General features: G+C 39.5%; 1 protein-coding gene across 4 annotated transcripts in view; it reads left to right on the top strand.

Annotated features, from left to right (window-relative positions):
• HHAT (hedgehog acyltransferase) overlaps nt 1-18,680 on the top strand; it is a 151,296-nt gene that overhangs the window by 88,988 nt on the left and 43,628 nt on the right. For 2 of the 4 annotated variants that reach the window (XM_048296241.1, XM_048296242.1), the window contains one exon: nt 3,723-3,867. The exons of 1 other annotated variant lie outside the window; for it this stretch is intronic. In XM_048296241.1, the coding sequence (XP_048152198.1) occupies nt 3,723-3,867 (145 nt within the window). Of the gene's footprint in view, nt 1-3,722; nt 3,868-18,680 lie in introns of those variants that run through there. One more of the 4 variants, XM_048296237.1, reaches the window with a different exon arrangement.

The following is an 18,680-nucleotide window of genomic DNA, read 5'->3' on the forward strand; positions in this document are numbered from 1 at the left end:
TGTGCAGAGGGAAGTTTTTCCCAACATCTGGCAAAAATGTCTGAGGCTGATCTTCATTTAGAGCAGGAATGGGTTTGGAATAATAACCCAAACTCCATTCGGTTCCAGGAAAGATTGCTGAGCCAATGTTTTATAAATTGCCTTCTATGTCATGCTGCATGCATTTGGGCTGAGCATCTTGACAGTATGTCTAGTTTTTTAAGTGCTACAGTTCATTTATTTCACAATGTGTGGGGAGGTGGGGATGCTGGTGATTACTACAAGTATGGTAAAGTATTGATGTGAGGTTACAAGATGGAGCATTGAGGAGGGATGCAAATCAGGGTTTCAGCCAGGCAGCCATGGCTTCATTGTCATTTTAACACAAGATGCTCTTTTGCCACTCTATCTTCTGGCTGTATTTCCAACAAGAAAGAGGACAGAGAAAGAGGAGAGAGAAAGAGATGGCAGTAAAATCCAGAGAAACACCAGAAATCCATAGCAGTTGTTTATATTGCTGTAATGGCACATATTATTAGAAGCATTAAATGGCATAATGGAGAGTTGTGGGTGTGGAGGTTGTTTTTAAATTTTGCTTTGATGTAAACAACTTGCTGTACATTCACAAAATCTACAAGCTTGTAGATATTTAAATAAAAAATGTTGTTATGGGTTATCTAGACCAGGTTTACCCTTTTTTCATTGCTAAATAATGCTTCCAGTGTATTAATTTTAGCACAATACCTGCTCGGGTACTTTCACAGTTAGCTCATTCTAGATGGCTTGAGATGTTTAAAGAAGGTTTTCTTTTTTACTTTCTTGGCAGCTGAGTAAAATCTGCATTGACATCAAGGACTGTCAGGAAAATGTGTACTGCTTTTTGGATCAATGCCTAGCAAAGCTAATGGAAATTAGCTACAGCAAAACCCAGTGAAGATTCAGTGATTGTCTAAACTGTGTGTCATAAACTGCTCCTTTATACCTTATAAATGGCTAAGGGCTTTTATGGTCTATACTACATTTAACTTGCCTTGTTTAACGTGCAGCACTTTTGTAAAAGGTGATGTACTATATGTGACAGTATATTTTTTTAGTAACTGTATTCATTTAAAAAAAAGGTAGCAGAGCTTTCTTAGCTATTTATGTTATTTTTGTAATACTGCTCTGGGGTTTTTTTTACTGGTGGAAAACAGGCAAACTTCAGAAATTTACCAAGTCTGATCAGTACCTTGATGGAAAATGCAGTTAGACACCAGTTGTCTGGTGGGTTGTCCATCTCCAGCTCTTCTGCTTTAGCAGAAGATTTTTTCCCCTTTCTTAATTAAAACTGTTTTTGCTTAGAGTTGACAAGCTTGATAGAAAAGGGAGAGTGAAAGGTAGATCTGATGATAGACAATGCCCTATTTGAGCTGCAGGTTAATCAGAATTAATTAGCATGATGTAAGAAGAGGGTAAGTTTGGTGACTCAACAAAGAAATTCAAGCTAGCATGATCATAACTTCTTATTTAAACTTCGCTGTTAACATGGATTTCGTAGCAAGATTTCAAATGTTTTCTCTGGGTGCTTACACTTACACATTCTGAAAAGGCATACATTTTTCATGTGTGGGACCATACATTCAAACTGTGCATTTCAGGAAGAGACAAACTTAAGCTGTCCTCTATGTGTGTGTGAACAGAAGGAGAATGTATTGGATATCCTTGGATAGCTTTGGAGGTGCGAAGTACTAGAAAAGGAGAAAGTTCTTTCACTAACGTAACTGTGTCTGTGAATATTTATGTAATTGTTATATTCTCTACCTCTCTCCTATCATGCCCTAGTTTTCATCCAGAATTTTCAGAGAAGAATCTCAGTCTCTGTTTTCATGCATGACTGTTTTTCATAGCATTGTATGAAAGATTGGCTATTCTCTACTGTATGTGCAGCCTGATACGGAGCACTTGTCCTTAAACCTTATCTGTCCTCATTTTTGTGCTTACTCAGACTGACTCATACACTAGATATAGTCCTGACCAGGGCTAACGTTCAATTTCCCAGAGATTACTTAGCAGTAATATGTTGAAATTGTATTTCTATGCCTGTAACTGTCATTTATTTGAAGATTTGTCACTTCATAATCAAGCAGTTGAAACATTTGTTTTGATGCTTACAGAACGAGCAATTTAATTGTCTAGAAATGTATTTTTTGGTCTGTTTTGAGCACGTGTTTATGTTGTTTCAGGTATCTGAGTATGAATTCTCGTCTGCCTGTAGCTATTAAAGATTAATTACTGCTTTTTTTTTTTTTTTTTTTTTTTTGATGCTACAGTCACAAGTCTTTATTTCCTGCAACGTCACTGTTTATGACATGAAGGCTGAGCAGCCCCTGATACTTTCCTTAGTTTCCATGCCCTGGAAAATGCTCATCACTTCACACAAAGCATTCAATCTTCTGTAAATTCAAGCACTGTGTACAGAGGCTTTCAGCCTCGGGGCACAATGTACAAGATATTTTTCCTCGTGTAGTAATGAGACAATATTTCTTGGTGAAGTGCTGTAATGTTCTTTAAAATTTCTTCTAGCAACTGCATAATGGAGGAAGCTAAAATTTCCTTCTCCTCCTTTTGCCATCTTCTTGCAGTCTCCATGCTGCACTCACACCTCAGGTGACACAGGTTCAGAAAAATGTAAAATAATATATGGTTGAGACAGACCTATTTTATTTGTATTGTTAGGACAACAGTACCAAAATCTGGATAATTATACTTTGTGAACATGAGCAGTAACATTTGCACTGGAAAAAAGGTTTAGGATTGCATGTGTATGTGAATCTTTTTTTAGAGTTACCTGTTTGTTAAGACTTACTGCTATAACCAGTTCTGATCTAATTCTAGAATCTTTCATTAATGTCTTATTAATCAACGAAAGGATTAAGGACTTCTGAAGTTGTTTCAGAACTTCTGTTTCAGAAGATGCTGTCTTCTGTGTACTGAAGTGCTTTACTCTATACTGGAACCTATTGGAAGTATCACCCACCCTAGAAGCAAAAATTCATCAAGGAGGATATTTTGTAAATAATAATTAATCCATTGAATCTATAGAACTGTGTCCAGTTCTGGGCTCCCCACAAAAGGGGCATGGACATGCTGGAGTGAGTCCAGCCAAGGGACTGATAATAAAGGGACTGAAGCCTCTGCCATAAGAGGAGAAGCTGAGAGAGCTGGGACTGTTCAGCCTGGAGGAGAGAAGGCTCAGGGGAATCTTACCTGTCTGTATAAATACCCAACCGTAGGGGGGAAGAAATCAAAGGCAGGCTTTTTGCAGTGGTATTCAGTGACAGGACAAAAGGCAGTGGGCACAGACTGAAATCCAATTTAAACATAAAAATATCCCTTTTATTGTGAGGCTTGCCCAGCAAGGTTGGGCAGTCTTCGTCACTGGAGATATTCAAAACCCAAACAGATACAGGCCTGAGCAGCCTTCTGTAGCTGACCCTACTTTGATCTTTCTAAGTAACCTCCAGAGGTCCCTTCCAGCCATAGCTATGATTCAAGACTGCTTTTAATCAGGAAGTCTTACTCTAACTTAAATGGCATTGGTGAGAGGTTCTGTTAGATATTTTAAAATCTTTGGGATGCGTTCCATAAGGATTTGAACTTCTGTATGAAAGTTGTTTTTTGTAATGGCATTGTCTTTTTCTAATGCTGCTTGAAAATTTGCAGGGCTTGTTAACTTCATCTGCACCTTTTGTTTTGCTCCTCAGGAGCATTTCTTCTCGCCAAGATTTCGTCGTCGACTTCATGCTGTCCTAGCATCTGTTAGCACTTCAATGCTGATTTTATCAAATCTAATATTTCTTGGAGGAAATCAAGTTGGAAAAATCTACTGGAACAGGATCTTTATGGAAGGCAAGTTTATTTTTATGTGCTTTCTAGGTAACAGAACGTTCCAAATGTTACCTTGGGTGGGCTGAGCCAGGTTCTTCTCTCAGTGCACTAACTGGGAGTTAATTTTTTTCTGGTCAAAACTATCAAAAATCTGAGAAAATTTAAATAACTATGCAGGCTGTGTGACTACAAACAAACATTGCCTTTCTCCCATTCAAGTCTAGAAGGGGGGTTGTCAGGCTTCTCTGTCACGTGAAATCATTGAAGATCAAGTAAGGAATGCATGACAAGTTACCAGGTTGATTTTTTCCCCCAAACTGCATTTCACACACATCAGTAAGAATAGGCATACTAAAGCCAACCCCGTAGATTCTGTGGAAGGTTAGTGGATAAGATCTGCATGATACAGCATAATTGAGCAATTAATGGCTTTTTTTGTAGTGAATGTGATTTCAGTTTGGGGACCTGCTCACTATTGATGACAAGGGTGGGGACAGGGGAGCTTGGGTGACAGTATCAGCCTGTGGTGTTGCTGAATAAGCAGTATGGGATGCTGTGCTCTGAGCTGACTCCGGAGACAAGTCGAGCTTTGGTTTTTTTGCCAGAAGTCAGCATAAGTAGGACCAGTTTTCTTTTTAGGTTCTTACTGCTGCCAGTCAAATTAAGATCTTTTAGGGGAATATTTCTTCCTCATGAGGGAGGTACTAATAGGCCTAGAAGTGCTCTCCTGCAAGGACCACTACTGTCTATTGCAGTGTTTTCTCCTCTTGTTCCTTTCAATGGCTTAGAAATCAGCTCTGGAGTTCCAAGACCCTACTTAAGTATCCCATAATAGTGAAAGTCTTAAAGAGTGAGTTATGTACACGAGTAGAAAATTTATCTTCTGAACTAAAGGAAAAGACCATTCAAAGAGCTTGAAGAAAGGAACATTTTTAGCATGAAATATAGTGAAGCTTTTTGTTAATACTGGACAGGAAAGAAGGAGTACTAGTTTTTACTCTTTAAAGCATAAAATACTTGTTTTCTGTTTTTTTGAAAGGCTTTGTTTTTTCTTAAATTGTTTCCTTCCAGTTACCTGGCTGATAGTAGAAAATGAGCTGAGAGAAGAAGATTGAAATTTAGACATCTCTTCTTATTTAGTTTTTAAAAAAAAAGGACTATTGAAATTGTCTATCTCAGGCTTATAGCTCCATACAAATTATTTTTGTAATGCAATCCATATATTATAAATGGAGAAAGTATGCCTTCCTTGTCGGAAAGGTTAGAAGTTATGCTGGGGTTTGCAACTGACAAAGAACAATGTTTTATCAAGTATAATAGTATTTAATTAAACCAGATGAATTATTGATTGTTTTTCTAGGTTTTGGGGAGGAGGGGCTGTTAATATTTCTTTGATCTATTCCTCCTGCAGTTGAATACATAGAGTTACTTAAGGATTAGTTGTCTAAGACAGGAATAGGAAATTAGTTTAGTCATTCGCATCTTTGTTTCCATGATGTTTTAATCAAATTAACTTTATTTTTAGAACATGAGAGCTTTTGCTTAGTGTAGCTCATACTCCACTAGTAGAACTCTCAGTGTTTAGCTTTATGAGCTTTATATGCCTGTATTATTTGATCACTCAGATGACCGTGAGCGTATTCTTTAATTGCATTGTTGTTCTGACAACTCTCATGTACAAACTGAAACATCCACTAAAATTTTATTACATCTACACACCTGATCCACTGTGGAACAAATAGGGTGAGCTCTGGTATCAATCCAGGCTGGGGGATGAACAGATCAAGAGCAGCCCTGCTGAGGAGTTGGGGGTGCTGGTGAATGTAAAGCTGGACATGACCCAGCAATGTGCACTGGCAGCCCAGAAAGCCAAACGGGTTCTGGGCTACATGAAAAGGATGCCAAGGAAGGGGATTCTGCCTCTCTGCTCCTGTCTGGTGAGAGCCCTCCTGCAGTGCTGTGTCCAGCTCTGGAGTTCTCAGCACGGGAAGGACATGGACCTGTTGGAAGGAGTCCAGAGGAGGCCACAAAGATGGTTAGAGGGATGGAGCACCTCTCCTATGAGGAAAGGCTGAGAGAATTGGGATTGTTCAGCCTGGAGAAGAGAAGGCTTTGGGGTGCCCTAATTGTGTCCTTCCAGTACCTGAAGGGATCCTACAAGAAAGATGGAGAGGGACTTTTTAGAGGGACAGAACAGGGGGAATGGCTTCAAACTGAAAGAGGGCAGGTGCAGATTAGATACTAGGAAGAAATTCTTCCCTGTAAGGGTGGTGAGGCACTGGTACAGATTGTCCAGAGAAGTTGTGGATGCCCCATCCTGGCAAGTGTCCAAGGTCAGGCTGGATGGAGCTCTGAGCAACCTGGTCTAGTGGAAGGTGTCCCTGCCCATGGCAGGGGGGTGGGAACTAGATGATCTTTAAGGTTCCTTCCAACCCAAGGCATTTGATGATTCCATGACTGAAGGCCAGTCAAATCCAGAAGGACTATTCAAAACTTAGTCTTCAGTTTCAACTAAATTCAAGTGCCGGTCTGTAAGAAAGATAACAAAAATCTAAATTTGGAGTGTGCAGTGCTAAAAGCTAAAGTTAAATACATTTGTTTGTAGTCTGCACTGTTCTGGTGAATCCAATTCATCAGTGTTTACAGACCAAGCTAAACACTACAAACACATACTCTTTGATCTTTCCTTTCCCAGGAACAGATGAGATGATCTAGCTACTTGGCTTGAACTCAAGCTTTTGTCTTCACCTTTATAAAAATTCAATGGGGATATGCTTGACTTGTTTGAAGAACTAAGGGTGGTGGTAGCAGGTGGGTATTCTGTGAGGCAGGAGGGTGTTTGTTTGGGTTTTTATCTTTATACTTCGTTTCTGGTGTGATGCAAGCAATATAAAGTTCCCAAGAATGAAGGTTTTCTCATGTGCATTATGATTCTGGAGAGCTTTGATTAAAATACTTGTTGACATTCTGTCATTGTCTTGTGGAGAATAGTCTAGAAATCTGGCAAGGGACCCCCAGAGCTTTTTTGTACATAATACCCAAATCTGTGTCTTTTCACTTGGTAGACAAAGCAATGTTCCAATGTCCTATACATTATTGAGATCTGCTAAATACGTATCTAGCTTCTTTGAGTCAATAGCTGTTAGTTTTGGGTCAAAAAGAAAGAAGATACTCTGTGAATTTCAGGTTAAAATTTTAGAAATAATATTCTTCTCTATTTAAAAGCTTTTCAATCTCTGGAATTGGTCTTCATTTAGAAAAACCAAGCAGGATTTTGCACCACTCTAGAACTAGAGAGTAGACATTTGCATTGGGAGGACATCTCTACATTCTCAGGGACCCGGCCAGCAGGATTTAAGATTGGTTGACTGAGGTGGCAGAAGGCTCTGCAGCACTACTGTGGCATAAAATCCCTCTGAGGTCAGGAATGGAGAGATGAGGAAACAAAACTGACCACCTGTGTATCAGCCGCAAAGAATCGCCAGTTCCTTTCCTTTGTTCAAATCCCACAGAATTCTGTCTACAAAGATTTGTACATGTATGGGTAGGAAAAAAATAGGAGAATAGATATCTGTTTCACAGTTTGTAAATGTAATTGGCATTTGTAGATCACTAAGAAAATTAGTCAAGAACATATATGCTAAACTCCAGCAATAAAATGCATCTCAGTGCAGAAATCAGATCTGCAGGTTGGGTGCAGCATAAGATGTCGTGTGTGGCATTTTCAGGTCTGGCAAGTGTATGAACCTCAGAATACCAGTATTGTAAGGCCCTAAATGCCCAGTGTACAGCACTTCATAGTCAGAAATTAGAAGTTCTATTGTATAGTACCGAAAAACAGTGTTTGAAGAGCAGCTTCCCATTAGCATGTGTGTGGCAGCGATGCAAATTTAAACCAACAAGCTCTTAATGGAAGGTTTTACTGAAGCTTAAGATGTATGAAATGCACTTCTAGTTTCGCTCTTTGGTTACTGAAGAGGATCTACTCAGTTCCTTTGCAAAGACTGAGTACTGTCAAAAATCTCTATAGTTTTCTGAGAGTGGGGAGGAAAAGATATGGATATGAAAGCACTTAAACCTCAGGGCCAGCACAGTCAGTTCAAGCAGAACCATACAAGCGGGATACCTTTGTTACCAAAGCTTTGTGAATTGCGTGGTAGAAACAGGATTTAGATTAAGTTTCCTGGGATTCTTATTTGACTGATACTTGAACTGTTTTGAAGTGCTTTGGCAGTGCTTTCCACAGCTCCCATGCCACAAAAAAGGGGAGTTGATATCTGAGCATGTATTTTTCAGTATTTATTTGCTTTCCTGTTGTGAAAAATAGATGAAATTTATCTGGCTTTAAAATTATTTTTGTGCATCATTAAAATCACTGTTGTCAAAATTATGAGAGCAGAGGTGTGTGTGTCCTATGAGTATTTGTTCTTAATTTTGTTCTCAAAATTTTCTCTGTTCTTTCTGTTCAGACCAGCCTTAGTGCTTGTTTCTCATACTTAATTTGGCCCTGTTATTTGCAAAGAAAAAAATTCCTATGGCAAGCATTTACTTTGATGTTTCTTTAGTAAGAATTTTCTTATGAGAGATAGTGTCACAAATGTCTAATAAGAAAGTTGCAGAAATATCTCTATGTAACAAACCATTTTTAATCCTGTATTCTGTGTAAGTAATTAATGCTTCACTTCAAAATGAGATGCTCCAACAAGAAGGGTTCTCTTTGGAAGGGCTCACTCCTGCAAACAGCACTGGGCAGTGCTTTTGGTTAAGGGACTGAAATATTTTATCAAGCATGGACAAAGGCATTAAGCTGGGAGGGGACATAAGTGTATTGGGGGATAAAAGTCTAAAATTCTTCCTGTTATTTCTCTGGTTTACAAGGAACAGAGTCCAGATCAATGAGGAAAGCACACAGTGCATGTCAGGTGTATTTTACTTTGAACAGCTGTTGGAAAATTGGACAGTCATGATTTAACTGTAAACCAGTACTTTAACTACCCAATTTACCTTGCCAAATTGTGAGGAGTGCCTCTCTGGAGGGCAGTTCAGCCCATATGCATCTGTCTTAGTATGGGATGAGTTGCATTGTCACTCTTCACTGCATTCAGAGGCATTTTGTACAGCCTAGTTTAGATTAGATTGGACACCCAACCTTTGAGAAGGTGTCCTTTAGCAGACATCCAGCAAAGAGTGAATTTCACCCTCAATTAGGAATGATTTACTGCAGGGGTACAGAACGGGTGGCTGGGCAGAAGTCCTGCAGTGGAGGATGTCTGACTGCTCTAGCAGACTGTGAACTTCATGCAGCAGCAGCATCGTACCACCTACAGCAAAAATAGACCTTGTGCCAAGATGCATTGACAGCAGTGCAAAATGCATAAATTAACCTCTTCTCCTACGTGATGTTCTGAAGGCTAAAGTTAAAATATGTGCACTTTTGGTTACTGCAGTTTAAAAAAGCCATAAGCTGACAATTAGGGAGAAGGAAATACAACAACGTAACTGGAAGTCTAGAGCCATGGTCCTGAATAAATGGCATTGTTATGTTTTGAGAGGAAAGTATTGAGGGGAGAAATGGATACATAAAAGTTTCTGCATAAAATTTTACCAAGATATTCTATCACCAGTGGGGTCAGGAGAAGGGAAAACCCCCTGTAAAATGTAGCAAGGAGTTGCACTTCAGTGATCCTTGTGGATCCCTTCCAGCTCTGGATATTCTATGGTTCTATGGCATTACCTAGGTAAGCTGTTGGATTGCCAGCTTCAGAGGACAGTCTCCAGGTAGACAAAAATCTGTCAAGCAATGTCAAAAATACTGACTTCATCACGAGGTAGGAGGAATCTCTAAATCTCCAGACCCATTCCAAGCCCTGTTTTCTCTGAGCAGTTCATCAGCAATTAAGAGATGTTTAAAGTAAAACTAAAATTTATTTCTCAATGTCTAATATTTGTTCACTAGCTGAAGATGGTGAAGCCTTTATTTCACCTCCTGTTCTCCCTTCTGGCTTGCTTTGAAGCAAAATAAGGTTCTGTGCTAATCAGAATTCAGATAATTTGTTAATTTATAGGGAAAATGTGTTCTCATCAGCACCTTACCTACTTTATAGAGGCAGAAAGCCTTCTTCCCAGCTGTGCAGCACAGCAATCTTGGATTGTGTTTCACAGGGCATCTTAGGCACTGATTTGCAAGTGGGAATTTCCACAATCATGACATACAAGATTCAGAGCTATGAGTGAACCAAAGAGCTTGGTGTAACACGTGTGGTGTGACATGCCTAAACGTGGATTTTTTGGCTTGCTTTGGTAGAAAGAGTAGAGCATTATTTTATGATATTAAACTAAAATTATGCCGATTGGTAATTACACGGTATCACAGGACTGAAGATTATTCTAACAATCTATATTTGTTTCATTTTATGTAAATCACTTAGTGCATGAGTTGAGAATTGCAGTGGTGTCAGCATCTTTCAAGGCATTGTCCTGAATTACTGTTGCCTTTAGAAGTTTTGCCCTTGGTTTTGAAGACAGTGAAATTAAGTTCCTGCTCTACAAAAAATCATTTGTATATTAGTAGCTGAGGTGCCTTTCTAAGTTCAACAGCTAAATCACTTAAAAACTATGAGTTACTAATTGTGCAGCTCTAGTGCTGTATGAGATGTCAGTAACAAAAAAAGATGAGAAATTCCTGTATTGGTTGTTGTATGTTCTAGTCTGGCTCGTACAAGATCACGTCTTCACATTAGATAAGCTGTTGATTGTATGCCTTGTGTGCTGCAATAGGGAGTGTAGGAAGAAGGCCTCAGGATAACCAGTTCATATGACAGCATCTCATCCTTCAGAAGCTATCTGAGTACTGCTAGTTAGTTTAGGTCATAGATTTAGCACATTTTAAGGGCTGAGGGAAGAGGTGGAGCAAAGTAGTTAGAGCTTGCTGTTTGGCAGGGGTCAATTGGAGTTTTTAGCTCTGAGGTGTTGCCAGATAATATACAACAATGTATTAGGAGCCACGTTGCGCATAACAACTTCTGAAATGGGTTGCAGTGATACATGTAGTTATCTAGCTGTGAAGGGGTTTAAAGGTGCAGGAGGAATGAAATAATGTAGCAGAGGAACTCAAATGAGGCCACAAGACCTGTCAGCTGGGGCATCCCTGTTGTACTTCACTGCCTATTCTATGCATCTCTTGCAAGGTCTTTGCTCCAATTTCTTTCCAGCTGAAACAAAGAGGAGGGCTGCATCCATAACTGACAGTTCAGAGTTTCAGATGGCCCTTGTTTTGGTTTGGAAGATTCTGTTGTAGAGTAGCTGGCATACAGTCTTCCAGCATTCTTGTTCGTCCAGATTTTCACTTTCACTGAGAAATCCCGCTTGCTGCTGTTATGCAGAAACTTACTTAGGGTCATTTTTTCCAAAAATACGTTTATGAACACTATATTGATGAATTGCATAATTTAGAGAAATATTGCATAGTGGCAGAAATATTACTGAAGATGTCACATTTTTCGAAATGATTCATTCTTCTTCATGCACAAAAGAAACTTGTTTCCACAATCACCTTGCTTGGTGGGTGCAGTTCATTGGGATGTGAACTGGCAAAATACCAAGAAAAATTAATTTTGGTCTGCAGTAATAAGGAGGCAGTATTTGGTTTTTTTTTCCCCTTCACCTCCCAAAGGATGACAGCTGTATAAAAGCAAATATTCACATGTTTTTTGGGGGGATTTTCTCTAGAGCTGAAACAGTAAAATGTGTTCCGCCATTTTCTGTTGAATCATGTTGGTTTGAGCCTCTGTTCTATGTGAAAATTGTTGGAGCATTGCTATGTTTAAATTCAATTGTTGCTGTTTAATCTCAATAGTTTGCCATTTGTCTTTAGAGTCTTAGGACCTGATCATGCAACCATATCAATGAAGAAAGCTCCTTCTCTCTAGAAAGTTCCAGAACATGTGCAAGCATATCTGCTGGGATTAATATGATTCCAAGGTCAGAATCGGTCACAAAGAATCTGTATTTCATATATCTTATTAAAGCCTTTATTTTACATAGAGCATGTACAAGTGAAAAAAAATGCAGGACAGTCCACACTGTGACTGCACATAGAGTTTACTGGTGTCCATTGTGCTGTATCTTACTTACAGAACTCTGTAAACTACTCTGCACACAGAAGACAGGGAGTTGTTCCTACATCGTGCTGCCTTCTTGTTAATTTGCAGCTCTTTCATAAAAATACAAGTTTGCTACTTTGTGAGCTTTGCTGATCACAGGCAAAATGCCTCAGATTTTCAATTACTTTGGCAAGGTTCCTACAACCCTTTTTAAATTGTTTTAATATTGCTAGTGAGGGGCAGTATGGTGTGATGAGGAGTTGTTGTAGGGGGTTGGCAAAGTCCATCTTACAGATGTAACCGTGCTGGCAGTGTGGAAGCCGGAATGAATGATGCACCAAACACACTTGTTCTGCTGCTGTGGCCATTTTAGCATAGTCTTTCAGAGGCTGGAGCAGTTTGAATGTGTGGGCTCTTTATGCCTTAAACATATCATGAACATATAAAAATAAAACTAGTTTCTGTGTCAAAAAGCTTGAAATTGCCATGACCTCATGACTGCTCATCATCAGCGTGTAATTCAGCTTTGCCTTCTTGTTCCCCTGTATTTTTGCCATACACAGCAAAAGCCTCACAGTGGCCCAGAGTAGCATAGCCTGGTATAGAATACTTGAATTGCTGTTTTATTGGTCACTGTTCTTATTGGGAAATTTATACATAAATGAACTCATGGTTCTGGTGGCATGTAAGTAACTGATTAGTAGGAGACATTATTTCAGCTCAGATGCACAACCATCAAGAAAATTTTTCTGAGGAATGATGTAATTCCTTTTCCTGTATTCAGAAATTTCCAGGAGTCTCATAGGTGCTACTTCTTTCTTGTCATTGAATTCCTTTTCTTTCGTCTGGTAGCTCCTTTCATTTCTCTTCAGATTTGAACTAGTCCTGACTCACACTTTTTTTTTTCCAAATGCTTTTTGAGAGAACAGTTCCCATATACAGAAAGTAACCTTCTCGCAGCAGGAACTGGAACACCAGCTGTATTTAGCTTTGCAGTCATTGAGACTTTCATGACAACTTTCTGAGTTGTTTATTTCCTGAAAAGTAATGTTAAAACAGCATTGTGGTATTCCACAATTAGTGCTGCTTGGAGCCTGCTAGATCAAATTTTTTCGACTTATAGGAAAAAAAGACACTTTTTTTTCTCCCAAATGCCAGCCCCGCATATCAGGTTGAGATTGAGATTTCAAGCAGTGTTCATTCTGGCTCTTGCACCTCTGCCACCAAAGTCAGAGGTGTTAACAATCCTCTTGTAAAGATGCATGGGCCACAGAGGAGGCTGATCCTTTTCTAAAACTTGTGTTCTCTGTGCACAGGAATGAAAAGCAGTTAAGAGCTTATTTTTCTCACTGAGGAAGCCGGAGAGGATTTTTACTACACTATATCACAGTTCTGCTGCATTTCTACTCTAATGCTGTTTTGCCTATAATTTTATTCTAGCTTCACAAGCAAACATAGTTGTCTCAGACTATTTTAGCTTTTTTTTCTTTTTTAATCTCAGAATGAATTTATTTCAACCATCTTTAAATAGCTGCTGCTTTAAAGAAAAGAGTAACTAAAAGTACAAGAACTCTGAAAAAATGAGCTGATTAGGCCTTGTCTCATTGTCTGGACTTTTGGGATTTAGGAGAGGGTTTGTTTGGTGTTTGTTTGGGTTTTTTTAAGAGGAAGAGAGCAAAGCATTATATACATGTTTAATAAAATTTATAGACTTACACCCTCTTAAGTGCTGACAGTTCTGTAAAATGTCTTCTACCTCATGTCATTCCATTTGCTACTAAATTGCACGCAGGGGCATGTTTTCTTAGGGCACTTTGCACCAGCCAGCGAAGTCCTGAAACTCTGCAGAGCTGGGATTTAAGTTCATGCTGAACTTGGAATGTAGCAAACTTTATGTGCATATTATCAAACTCTATGAGAAACCATATGGTGGAGCAAACAGCTCTGCTGTCCCTAAGGAAGCACAATGAGGCAAAAGTGTGTCTCCTTCCTAAACAGCTGATTTTTTCCTCAGTGTTACACCAGTCATTGATAATCTTGGTGTTTAGTGTGGTACCTGTAAAAGATGGATAAGCAGGGAAGCATGTGGCTCTACTATGTGTTTCATCTCTTTGGGCATTGTCTTCCCCCGAGAGAATGGAGAAATACCTTTTCTCTCCTAAAACCTTGGTTCTGTCTGCTGCAGAGGCTGCACCCCTGGGACACACCCCTGTGCTCTCCAGCAGTGTGCGTCCAGTCATGGGTGTGACTTGTGATGACCATTTGAATACATGATGTGCATGGTTCAGGTCTATCTAAGCTCTGTGAGATCAGATAGAGTTAGAGTACTAAATAGCACAGTTCCCAGACCTAACTTAATAAGCCTAGAAATATTACAATTTTCTGTTAGTGAATGTACACGTCTTTGAGTGTACCTGAGATATTAGGCTAAATAAATGCAAGAAATAGTAATGCCTTAAAGCCAGTTGTAAAGTCAGAGATCATCATAAGCATTCCCAGTTATTGTTACAAATTGCATCTGGTGCTTGCCGTTCATTCTGTAGTGAAATAATTAAAAATTTTCAGAGCAGACAAATTCCTCAAGAATGTTTCTTACAAGAAAGTAATGGATTTCAAATACTAGGGTAGTTTTTATTTAATACACTGTCTTCCATTTTCTCTTTCTCATTCTCATTCATTTCTCACTTATTACCTCTAAATTTCCTGATCTAAGGCGAGTGTGTACTGGAGCGCAGTAGTGACCTGTCAGCTTGTGTGGCTGTCTGTAGGTGTTGAATTCTCACTGTTGGTGGGTTAGCCTAAAAGCCTGTTACAAATGTCTTGGCTGTCCATGCTTTAACAAGATCCGTTTTATTTCTGACAGTTGTTGAGATACCTGACAGAGATTTTCCACAGATCTCTGTCAAGCTGCCAGACCTGTGTATTCCTGTCCATTCTGTGGGTGAGCAATAAACACTGTGAGTCACTTGAAGCTACAGAGCAGCATGCCTGTGTTTAGGCATCTTAAGCAGAAAATATGCTCTGTTGTTAATAACTGATTCATAATTGATTTTTCTTTTAAAGCTACTTCCTTGTTTTTGCAGCTTGCATCAAAAACTGGTAAATAACATAAGTTTTCTGTATTGTTAATATCCATCCTCTTAGCCATGTAAGAACATTGGATTGTTTTGTCCCTTCTGCCCTTTTTCATGTGTTTTTTCTTAGACCCACAGCTAAGCCTTCTATCAAAGATAATAATCCTTCTGCAAATTCTAACTTGGGCTTTGAAACAATCCTTGGAGAAGAATGACTTGTGTATTATACTACAAAGTATCTATAAAAATTCTCCCAATGGTGGGACTTTTATGTCTGAATAAAGATTTAGCTTGCATCTAGATTGAACAAAATCTCAAATCTTTGTACTTGTGAGGAGTATTGTTGTTGAAGAGGGTTTTTTCACTCTTCAGAAATAGTAGTAAAGTGTTACTGAAGTAGTTGCATTGTTCAGAAGGGAAAACATCTTTAGTAGTCCTTAACACTGAAAGAAAACAGTAGGCACACTGTTCCATTACCTGCAGGTTAATATGTATCCTGCAGTGAGGAATAGTTTGCAAATAATTGAAAAAGTTTTAAACTTGAATCTTCTGACTATAATGCTCTGCCAGTCCCTATGCCTATTATTTATAGTGAAGGTATCTTCTATTTAACAATTAGTTTGCATGTAAATAGTTGAAAACCAGCTTATCAGAGAATCTTAATATTGTCCCAGTTGCTGTTGCCTTTGTTTTAAAATGGTTAAAACAGTGATCCTTTTTCTAGCATGTTTGTTGCACACAGCTTAGAATGTTACATACATACATACATACATACATACATATATATATATCTCCTTTCACTGCTATGTATAAAAACTGCTTCAGCTACATTTTTACTGCAGAAAATAGGAAATTAAATAATATATCTGCAACAACATAATCTTTAAGACAAGGGCGCTATTCATCACAGTTGAAATCCGACTTGTGGATATCTTATTTTTCACCCAGCATTGAGACAGGTGACAATTTGCACATTTCTGGCCAAATGGCACATTTAAATGTTTTCAGAACTGTCAACCTGTACAAGTGTGGAAAATGAAATGCTGAAAAAACTCTAGAGAATTGCTAATGGCATGTGCAGACTTTGCCCTTAGCTTCAGTTCAGATTTTTCCAGGTCAGGAGCAACTGACAGTTTGTACCACCTAGTGGTTTTTTCTGTGCCTCTGATATACAGCTGGGAAGAAGGGATTGGAGAAAGTTGCTGTTGTTAACATGAACTCAGCAATATCATGGTGGGTCTGCAGACTTCTCTAGGAGTGGAATAAGCTTGGAGACTCAGCTCCTGCTCTTGTAAATAGTTCGGCCACCTGAGACCACAGCAGCTTTCATAAAAGCTATGAAAAATGTCCATCACACCCATGATGTGCCAGGAGGAGTATTTGCATGGGGATTTGTATATTAGTTAGAGTAGCAAAAGCAGTCTCACTCTATCTTATTTTATTCCTAGCCTTACTAAATATATCCTAGCAGAATGAGATTCACTTTTCCATCATTTTTATACCCAGAGTGTTACAATTTCATCTGAAGTAACAGGAGATCTGCATGACTGATACAGGAAAGTGCCCTGTAAGTCAGCACATAGAGCAAAAACAAGGGTCACAAAGACCCTCCGGGTAAAACCATCACTAGAGCCCTGATGGAAAACCATCAGTCATCCCCCAGAAAGCCTCTTAACTTTATTTGACTCAAAATTCTATGAGAGAAGACTGTTGTATTTAGTACCTTTTTGGTGCCCACATGCCTAAAGCCCTCATAGTGTTCACTGAGGTGTGTTAAACACTATTGTGACCAGTTTAATACTATCTTCACAATGTGATTTGGCCAGTGTTGCATGTTAAATCAATGACACACACAAATAGATGGGAGAAATCAGGAGTCCTGGGTCCTATTCATTAAATCCTCCTTCCATGAAGCCTTAATGGTTATAATTTGAGCTGTGTAATTAATATTTTGCAGCAGATCAGCCATGTGATACACTGTTAGTGGCTAACCTTGCCAGTCAATGTGGGGAGATACAAGATAGAACTGAGCTGTGGGCTGTGGAATTTGCCTGCAGAAGCACATGGCAGCACAAAGGAGCACATGGTGGCACACAGAGGCTTGTCTCCACCGGACCCTGGGGGCAGGAGGTGTCACACGGCAGAGCCCTACAGGGAGGAGCCCGCCGGGAGCTGAAGGTCAGGTGAACAGCGAGTGATCATCCCATAGAAGGACATTTAGAAAGTGTGTTGCTGATGTGGCAACACAGGATAGGTCACGCAGTGAGAAGTACCATGTAAGAAAATACTGTGCCTTGGAAAAGTGTATAAAACTAGCTCGTTCCTTTGAATCAACAATTCAGATTCCCTGCCGGTCTGGGTCCGTGCCTCAGTCACTGACAAGTCAAGAGGAGGAGTTTCATGCTGAACATGGAGGGTCTGGGTTCATTTTCCTTGGATGAGCATGCAGAGAAACAGAGAAAGCAGTATTTATAAGTTAGGTTGGACGCATTCAGGTTTTACAAGCAAGCTGTCACTAAAGACACTCGGTAGTCTTTTAAAAAGTGCAAATAGTCTTTCACCATTGTGTCAGACCAAGTTTTGGTACATTGGCACACTTAAAGGTCAGTATTCTTGTGGTACGATGTATCATGGTAGCTTCCAGAACCAGATGCTCAAGGCAGAAATGTGTAAGGAACGGTGCAGGTCTGGAGAGTTCAGGACAGTAAAAGCTTTCATTACAGTGAGAGCCATTGAAAATGAGGTCAGTGAGTGTGTTGCTGCACACAGTGACTGCAGTGATTGCCCTCATGCACAGGGCAGGACATAACTACTGAGCAGTACTTGGTGGTACATTAATTTCCCTTGTGGAACTGAGGAAGCAGTGATTATTTCTTTATCTTACAAATATGTGTTAGGCCTCTGCACTCTTCTGCTGTTGACAAAGGACTCAGATATTTTGGCTTAACTACAACTAATGTGTGAGAACAACAAAAGACAACAACTAATTAGTATTCTTTTGACTGCGGTTCTGGAGGAAAGGAGCTGTATTCTCAGCTCCTTCTTAGGCTGCAATGGAGATTAAAGTAAGTCAATGACTGTGAGGGAGTAGAGAAAAAAGAGAACTTGGAAACAAGGCAGATCCAGACAATTTCTTCACAATGCAAATTTATGGAAAATAAACCTTGGAGAGAGACCTGCATTGAACCTACTCCATCTTTGCAGATTTCCTCCATGGCTTTTGCGTAGGTTCTCACTCTTTGCTTGGAGAAATGCTGTTGTCCAGTTCCTTTTACTGGCCTGGTTTGTGGATCAGAAAGTCCCGTTGCAAAGCAGCACAAGGAACATGGATGGCATATCGTGCAGTGGAGGATACCAGTGGGATTAGCCACTTGCTGCAAGAGCACATTCTGTTAGATGAATAAGTTATACCTACTTAAAAATGTAATGCAGACCAATGCTTTTAATTTGTAAAAGCAAGTTCAGATTCACATCTGCCTGTGGCTACATTAGCTTGTGTGGCTGGCACTGACACAGCTGCTGAGGATAACCCCAGCAAGGTGCCTGACCTTGGCACTGCAGGGCAGTCATACAAACTGTGGAGTTACTGGCTTTTTTCTTGGGGTTTTGTGTTAAAGGGACTTAGCAATCAAAGCTCTCATGCCCATTGCAGCTGGAA

Source organism: Corvus hawaiiensis, chromosome 3 (assembly GCF_020740725.1).
Source record: "Corvus hawaiiensis isolate bCorHaw1 chromosome 3, bCorHaw1.pri.cur, whole genome shotgun sequence".
NCBI lineage: Eukaryota > Metazoa > Chordata > Aves > Passeriformes > Corvidae > Corvus > Corvus hawaiiensis.